The sequence below is a fragment of the Cervus canadensis genome, chromosome 7, assembly GCF_019320065.1.
Source record: "Cervus canadensis isolate Bull #8, Minnesota chromosome 7, ASM1932006v1, whole genome shotgun sequence".
In the NCBI taxonomy this organism is placed as follows: domain Eukaryota; kingdom Metazoa; phylum Chordata; class Mammalia; order Artiodactyla; family Cervidae; genus Cervus; species Cervus canadensis.
The window spans coordinates 44,442,971-44,452,097 of record NC_057392.1 but is presented as its reverse complement, the minus strand read 5'-3'; the positions used below and the strand labels follow the sequence as shown (position 1 = coordinate 44,452,097).

Genomic DNA, 9,127 nt, shown 5'->3' with positions numbered 1-9,127 from the left:
AAGAGAGAATGAAAGAATCACTTTCTTAATCCAACATGGAGGCGGAAATTATAGGAACGAGAATGACCACGGTAGACGATACATCTAGATGGTAGAAACAGCGAGCCTGCCCAGCAAGACCAGACAATATAGACCTAACCAAGATGGCGCCAGAAGTTAATCTCCGGAGGGCAAAAGCGGCGGTGATTCCTCCGCTCCAAGATGGCGGTGGCGCCTGAGGCTCGCGGAGGGGCAGAAGGCGCCGGGAGCGTCTTTGCCCTCCTCCAAGATGGCGGCCGCCGTAGGCGTTGTCCCTGGCTCCGCCCCGCTGCCTCGGCTCCGCCTCTCCCGCGTCCTTCCCCCCGCCCTCTCGCAGTGCCCAGTCCGGGCTGTGGGACTTGCGCGAAGAGAGTGGGTTCCCGGCACTTGACATGGCGGCAGCGGCGGCGACTGCAGCGTCGAAGGGGAATGGGGGCGGCGGGGGCCGTGCTGGGGCCGGCGAAGCTAGCGGCTCGCGGAAGAAAAAGGGCCCGGGGCCTCTGGCCACGGCATACCTGGTCATCTACAATGTGGTGATGACCGCGGGGTGAGGCTGGGGCTCGGGAAGGCGGGGGAGAGCCTGGCCGGGGAGGGAGCTCTGCGGCCGGAGGAGCGGCGCGGCTCGGCCCGCCACGCGCAGCGCATCCTCGGCGGCGGGAGTCCGGGCCCCGGCACTTGGGCGCTGAGGGCAACCGAGGCTGGATCCTCCCCTGTGCCTACCCGGGACTCTCGCCCGGGCCGGGGGCCGAGCAAGTTCCCAGGCACCGGGTGTGCCCCGAGCTGGAGTTTCGAGGCCCCATGGGGGCTCGGGGAAGGCTGCCTAGGCGGTAGTTCGGAGGGCCTTGGGAGGACAGGTGGGCTGGCCACTCGTCCAGGTCGAGGGGGCGGTGTGCTGGGCGGGGAGAGCCCAGGCGGCAAGTCGCGGATGGCGAGCTGTTCCCTCTAAAGGCAGTGGCGGGAGCTGTGGGTGCAGAGTGACCATTTGTTTCCGCGGCTGTTTTCAAAATCCCCGATGAGCTTTAATGTGAAAGGTGGTGGAAGAGCGTTCAAAGTTTTTGCCCAGTGACATGAGCAGTTCTGTGCTTTAGGTGAATTTAGACTTTATAGGATGGGTTGGAGCGGGGAGGACTGTAGAGATAGAAGGCAGAGTTACTGGGGAGGAGGGGAATAGACCCTGGAAACAGATTTTACCCCCTCTAGTTTCTCATTTCAGTCCATCCCTTGTCACAGCGAGTTTTGAGTTCTAGTTATGACACTGACTAGCTGTGTGACCTTGGATAAATCGTTTAATTTCTCTAGACCTCCGTTTGTTCATCTGTAAAAACTAAAGAGTTGAGCTAGGCGCTCTCCAAGTTTCTCCAATTCTTTGATCTCCTGATTTTTGATCACAGGATCAGACGAATATATAGATTTTAAAATTCATTTGTAAAAAAATTTTTTTCTTAACATGTAATTTTGAAAAATTTCAAATATACAGAAAGGTTGAAAGAACTGTATAATGAACATCTAATTTGATTTATTTTTAAACTAGATAATACATTGGCCAGATGCAAAATTGAAAATATATGCAAGGGCATACAGTGAAAATCTACCCTCTTGTCTTCCTTTCCACCCAGGTTTCCTCCCTAGAAGGCAGATAATTTTGTGTACCTTTAAGATACTGATACAAGCAAATTGTACAATCATACCCCACCCCTTTTTAAAAATACAAATTCTAATCTATTAGCATTTCAGCACCTTGCTTTTTCACACACACACACATGCACAAAATATATTTTGAGAAGATCATAGGAGCTTTATGACTATTGTTAGAAATAGTATTGAAACCTAGGCTCAGAGAAGTTGTGACTTGCTTATCTTGTTTGAAGTCACAGAACTTGTTAGTAGTAGTTCTGGGTCTAGAACCCATGTCTCTTGACTCAAAGACTAATGAAGAAATATTGCATGCAAGCTTGCTTTATCACATAAATGGTCACAGTGATTTTACAAGAATATTCAGGAGTGTTATGTGTGTGTTTATATATAAAAATTCTTGTCATCTTAGTAAGGACATTGTACTGAAGATAGATTTTTAAGATACATTGGGGAAGGTGAAAAGAGTATTTTTAAACCATTAACATAGAGAATAGGGTGGAGGGTAAGAAATGGTATCTTAGACCAGGAAGACAAGTTGGGGATGTGAGAGTAAAGTAAGCTTTTTTCTAGGCCACTCCTGCAGTGCAGGAGACCAGGGTTCGATTCTTGGGTCCGAAGTTCCTCTGGAGCAGGAAATGGCTACCCACTCCAGTATTCTTGCCTGTAGAATCCCGTGGACAGAGGAGCCTGGCAGGCTGCAGTCCATGGGATCACAAGAGTCAGACACGACTTATCAGCTAAACCACCATCACCAATGCTGAACCAGTAACACCATTAAGGAATTAATTTCTTTTTGGTTTTTTTTTTTTACAGACTCTTGTTTGATGTCTTTGCATGATAGTTTCTAGAAATAACAGACCACATTCCCCATTGCCTAGTTAAGATTGTACACATAAATAAATCTTCAAGGAGACATACTTTAATAAAGGTATACAACATTTCAGTACAGAACTTAACAAATAAAAAGCTACAAGATCTGAGAAATTTATTTTGGAGGACAGTAGAACAAAAATGTGTTCAGAGCCATATGCCTAAATGCTTCCCTGTTTTGGTTTTGTATTAATCTGACTTTCTTTATTGAATTGATTTTGGGAATCTCAGCTTAAAAGCCTTTTATTCTTAAAAAAAAAAAAAAGCTATTTATTCATGTCATTTGTAGTCTTTTAAAACAACAGCTTTTAAGGTACCAGGAAGATACTTATATAAATAGTTTAAAACATCTTATCTTCACCCTTTTATTATTACAGACCCTTTAACTGCACAGGGCATTAAATTTTCCTGTAATAGTTTCTTTTGTCTTGTATTTTCTGGCACCTAATTTAGCCCCTCAAGGACCAATTTAGCTTATTCCCTTCCTCTTGGCCTTGTTCTCAATAGGCAAGGTTGCCAAAAAGCCGAGCTCCAGATGGGTGAGGTGCCACTGTGCTTTTGCAAAAAGCACTCTTGGTAGGATGTTGCTGATGGTGCAGCATTTCTGTGCATTACATACAGCTTGGCATTTGAGGGTGATAATCCATAAATCCAGGATAGACTCTGGAGGTCACCTTTGGCAGTATCTGTCTTTGCCATGTCTTTCTATTATAATCCTACTTAACCTTTTTTTTTTTTTTTTCTGATTGCTCTTTTTCTTAGGTGGCTCGTTATAGCAGTCGGTCTGGTCAGAGCATACCTGGCTAAGGGTAGCTATCATAGCCTTTATTATTCCATTGAAAAGCCTTTGAAATTCTTCCAAACTGGAGCCTTATTGGAGGTGGGTCATGAAATTTGTTGTTGTTGATTTCTATTGTAAAATTAAAGACACGCTACTAAATTATATTGAAGTAGCCATGTTTCTGTTGGATTTGCTTTAAATGTTAAAAACTTGGCTCATAGTATGCTATGTATAATGTTGATGTCTGGTTTATCTTTTTGACCAGGTAAAGTAGATCTCATTTAACTTGCATTACCTGAAATGTATTTTACATTCAACTTTTATTGGAAATCAAATTAAACAAACTTATATTAGGTTTAAAAAAGTTCCAGGAAAATTCTAAGGAACTGCTAGCAAACTCGGGGCCTGGCATATAATGGACACAGTGAAGTTGGTGAGTGTAGGATGTCAGGAGTGATAGATATAAGAATAGTAGAGACTGTCTAGAAGCCTCCAAAAATTTTTTTAAACAATAGTTTATTAATTTCTCTGTTTTAAGGATAATGTGTATATCCATTCCTGTCTTCTGGGTTAAGTACGTTAGGATTTTTGAGTGGCAAGTGACAGAAGCCCAATTCAAATTATTTTAAGCAAAAGGAAATTTATTGGCTTCCATAGGTGGTAAAGATATAGGGTTAACTTACAAAATCAAAGAAACCAGCTCAGGAATGAGGAATGAAAACCAAGGATTTGATGTTGCCAAATTCTCTTTCCATCTCTCATCTCTGCTTCTCTGTTTCTCTTTGAATATTGGTCTTAGGCTCTCCTACTGCAGATTGCCTTCTCCACATGGTGGGAGAGAGCTTATTTTTCTTAGCATCAGGGAAGGATTCTGGTTGGCCTTACTTAGAAAAATTACTCTTGCCAGTGATGTGAGATACTTGTTTAGTCAGATCTAGGGCACATCCTTCTGGCCAAGAAACTGTAGACTTTGTTAATGGAAAAAGGAAGATGAGATAGCTTTGGGCACACACAATAGCTGCCTTGGTTCATTATGGTGAAAATTTTTCAGGTTGCAGAGATCTGGTATTCAGTTTCATTTCACTTAGCCTCTAGGTTAAGCCCATCATGATGTTTGGAAGGATATTTAAGAAAAGACCATTTATCTCTATGAAATAAAATGTGTTACTTCCACCTCTCCCCCTAATTTTTGAAAGCAGAAAGTTAACAGTTTTTGTTTTTTTCTCTCAGAAAGCAGAGAGATTTCAATACTGTCCTTCCTTATACATTTAAGGTAGATAGTATGATGTAAAGAGCCTACAGCCGGAGCTTGAGTGCCTTATTCTAAGCATGCTAGTTTTACTAATTTACTTTGTGAATTTGGGTGTGTCATTTATCTCTTGTCCACCTCTTTCTCATTTGTAGAATAATTAGGTGGAAGTAGATTTGTAAAGTTCCTTTCTACCCTAATAGGCCATATTTTAAACTTGGAGGCTGAAATTTTTTTGGAAAGAGGCAGTAGTAAATAAGTAGAACTTGTCTCCCGGACCTTTGGCCCACACAGTTCTCTAAAGCTACAGAGAAGCAAATTTGGAATCAAGACCATTAGAAACTGCCTCAGTGCTTGATACAGTAAGAAATTGTACCCTATTGGAATAATGTAATAATTTAAAGGGGATTCCATCTCTGTAAGACTTGGTAATATTAGAGGTATAATTTTTAAAATTTAAGAATATCTTAGGGAAGGTAGTGACCTTAAATAGTGTGATACAAAAATCCACTTAGGAACCAAATCTTAGCCTGGGAGGGATTAGCCCATTTATCCTTATAGAATTTTTAATAGGGATTTAAGAAAATACTTTGGAGTTTTGGTCTTATCTTTATTATCCCCAGTAAAAACCAATTTGGTGACAAATCCTGGATTTGATTCTGGAAAAAGTACTCTGCAAAATGAATGAAGACTCCCTGGAATGTGCAGTATATTAGCTTTGTAGATGTCAGTGGTGGCAAGGGACCCCTCAACTGGGGAGAAGAGATCAGGCTTGCTAGAACAGTGTTTCCTGAGCTGTCCGTTAAGGAATGTTTTATTGCCTACCCAACCTAGATGGTAAGATAATTATATGTGCTTAGTATTGTTTAATTACAGATAAGTTGTCCTTTTGTGAATTATTAGTGCTTGATAATAAACCCTGTTTATAGGAGGAAAAAATGAGTCCAGGGAGGTTAGAGAGGTACACTCACTTGTACCTCTCTAAGAATATTCTGAATAATAATCTGTATGATTATTCCTTAGTAGGTTCTATGAGAGTTTGCTTTCAGAGGAAATAGACTTTACTTGTTCTCAAGACACTTCAAATCTTCTCAGGAAAATATAACACTGGTTTTTAAAAAATTTAAAAACATTTACTAAGCATGTGTAAATGGACATGTAGTAATGTAATACAGAAAGACTTTCTGAGGAAATTAAATGAAGTTTTGCAAAATGTGCACAAGATATATTGAGTTTGTGAAACAGTGTAGCTTTTTAATAAAATAGAAATACTAATTTTTTTCCTCACATACTCATATAAGAGTGTCTTAAGTAATTTTTATAGATAGTTTTCCAAAATATTCCACAGGTGATAGTTAAATAAGTATATGCTTGACTGTAATGGGTACCATGGAGACTGAACCCTTGCTGATAAAGACATTAAAGTTTTATTGAGTAAATGATTATGTTAGAATTCTTGACTAGAGATTATAGAAACCTCTTTACCTGACTTAATCTGTAAGGGGAATTTGTTATAAATGTATAGTATGTCCCATGGAACCCAATGGTGGGGCTGCACCTGGGACCTAGGAATGGCCTGGAATCAGGAACTGGAGCACCATTGGGAACCCAGGAGTTCTTGCTGTATCTCTTTACTGCGATCTCTCTCTTTTTCTCATTCTTCTCTTCTTGCAGACTGGGTTTGGTTTTTTTTTTTGGTTTCTTAGTCTGTGTGGCAGACCATGGTAACAGAAAACTCCTGAGACTGTAGTTTCTGCAATTAAGAGAGCAGCTAATTAAAAACAATCTTATTTCCATTTCCATAATCCTAGTGAAGAATCTTATTGTCCAGCTTAAATTAGGTACTTATTTCTGGTCCAGTCACCTGTAGACAAGAGCAGAGTCACATTAACCATATAGAAGTTGGAGGGAAGGGACAATCTCTAGAAAAATGGTTTTAGGCAGCAAGCCCAAGAAAGTATATACCAAAGTCAGGAGACACAGTACAGTGAAGATAATAAGATATGAGATGATTTATAAATTGATAGAAAGTAAAATGCTGATAACTTTGTGGGCCAAGAGATCAGTGTGTGAATAAATACATTGTGTCTTGAGTTGAATCTGGAGTAATCCTGGGAGTTAATTAACATAGGTAATAAAGTATATTTTTTAAATGCTATTCATAGATAAATAAAAGATGGTATCTCAATACCATAAAGTGAATGAATTACTAGTACTTGTTAAAACATGGATGAATCTTGAAAACATGCTTTGTGAAAGAAGCTAGAAACAAAAAGCTATGTGTCTGATTCCATTTATATGAAATATCCAGAATAGGCAAATTCAAAGAGACAGAAAATGGATTAATAGTTGCCAAGGGCACAGGATTTCTTTTTAAGGTGATGAAAATGTTCTTGAATTAAATGGTGGTATGGTTGTACAACCTTAGAAACATAACTGAAAATCACTGAATTGTATACTTTAAGTGAATTTTGTGATATGTGAATTATACCTCAGTTTTTAAAAATACCATTCATATATAATGACCTATGGATTAATTTTCTTTTTACTTTATTCTTTTTTGAGGTATCCATGATAGTCCTGGATAAGAAAGGACTCTATCTTTCCTGTTAAGAATTGGGTTAAAGATTAGAAATTGGTAAAAAAAAAAAAAAAGAAATTGGTAGATTGATCCTACATTATGGCATTTTAAACTTATTTCTAACAGAATTTGGATTTCTAAATATATTTAGTTAACGTAAGACTGTAATTGCCACAAAGACACTTTCAGGTACTTGTAATTGGATGTGCCTCTCTGATTGACAGTGAGGATTTCAGTAAGTTAAGGACTGCTCTGCAGAGACATTCACTGTTTTTGCTCAATAGACCATCTTCAGCACATGTCCATCACTACAGACATCATTTACCTGCCACTGTCCGTCTTGGACTGTCCAATGGACCACAGGCACCCCTTTTCCTTGTCATTCTCTTCCAGATCCCTCTAATGCTTGGAACCTTCTTATCTACCAAAACAAGAAAGAAAGGAAAAAAAAAGTTTCATTTGTTATCTTTTCTCTTGAGTTGATTTAGGGTTGGGTCTGAAATGGCCAAACTGGTTGGTTCTGGAGAAGGAAAGAAGACAGCTTTTGTTGTTTTCTAAGTCCTATCTCTGTATTCTGCTCTGACTCTTATACCTAGCCTCACAGCTCTCCTCAGATCCTTTGATGAAACAGGAAACTGATTTGGATATTTCTCTAAAATACAGAAATTCTTAAGAACTTGTAGTATCCTTAGGGAGAGGGCTCCGATCTTGTCTCCCTGCCGCGTTTTTGTCTTTTTGCCTCAACCACTGAGTGACTTTTTTTTCCCACAGAAATATTAGGTGATTGGGTTCTGTGATGTTACTAATACTGTCATACATTTTAGGCACATTATCTGTTAAGTTTGCTTTTCTGAACTCATCTGGGGACATACCATCACCTATAATGTTTTTCTTCTTTGTGGAAACATGCTGATTTCCCAGTAATGATTTTTAAAAGGAACTTCTGAAACACAAGCTATATGCACATTTTAGACTACCTTTTTTCTGAGCCCTTGTTTTGAGAAACCAGACCTCTGAGTCTTCTGAAGAGCAAGCAGAGCAAGTCATAGTGGAGCTACCTGACGCAAACAAGAATGACAAGAAACCAGACAAACCAGCTTCAGAAACTGTGAAAACCAGAGGGGAATAGAACTTGGGTATAATTAATAAGTGTCACAACATCAGAAAGGAAGAGGGAGACTGTGGGAAACAGGAGTCCACCCACACAGGCCTCACTGCTTAACAACTCAAGCAAATAGAAGCAAATTGATATGGTATTCAGAGAAGACAGGTAATGGCTGTAAAAAAGAGCATGCTGATTTTTCTTTTAATAAAGAGAACTGAAAATGGTTGCAGTTCAGGACAGGAAGGAGGGTGCAGTGCAGAAAAGTATGTAGTATGTACTGAAAATTCAAGAAAGGCAGGAGTTCCTGGTTACGGTCTCAGATAAAATAGATTACAGAGCAGAGACCTCTGGTGGACTAGCTACTGCGTGAATGATTATCAGTACCACAGAAAAAGCATACAGGAAAGTAGTGGAACTTAATAGACTAATAGTGTAGTAGAACCAAGATATCTAGAAAACAGATTGAGAGTATCAAACCTGTCAAGATATATGGCTATCAGAAATAGAAAAGGTTGGAAAGTATAATTCAAAAATAATCAAGAAAAATTCTAGAAAATTATTTGGAAGTGAAAGCCCCTCTCAGTGTGGTTATTAAGAGTGTATGGAGTTACACATAGGAGCTGTTTTTCAAGGAAAAAACTCTTCCCTTCCTGAGTACCTGCTTGTTAAATTTTTAAACTTAAAATGAATATAAGTGATTTCTAACAGAAAAGAGAAAATCTTTAGATGTAATAGTAAAACAACTTGGAACCTTAAACTTTGAAAAATAAAAAGATTCACATGAAGCCAGGAGAATGTATTAGGTCTCTGAATAAGAGACCATGCAGTTTCCTACAGATGGAGACACTTTGAAAACACTTACCAAAATAATAGAACTTTGAAAGAATC

At 39.3% G+C, this 9,127-nt stretch overlaps 1 protein-coding gene across 1 annotated transcript in view; it reads left to right on the top strand.

Annotated features, from left to right (window-relative positions):
- Positions 1–334: 334 nt before the first annotated feature.
- HACD2 (3-hydroxyacyl-CoA dehydratase 2) overlaps positions 335–9,127 on the top strand; it is an 88,761-nt gene continuing 79,968 nt past the window's right edge. The window contains exons 1-2 of the mRNA XM_043473164.1: positions 335–565; positions 3,286–3,403. Coding sequence (XP_043329099.1) covers positions 411–565; positions 3,286–3,403 — 273 coding nt within the window. The 5' untranslated portion in view covers positions 335–410. The remainder of the gene's footprint in view (positions 566–3,285; positions 3,404–9,127) is intronic.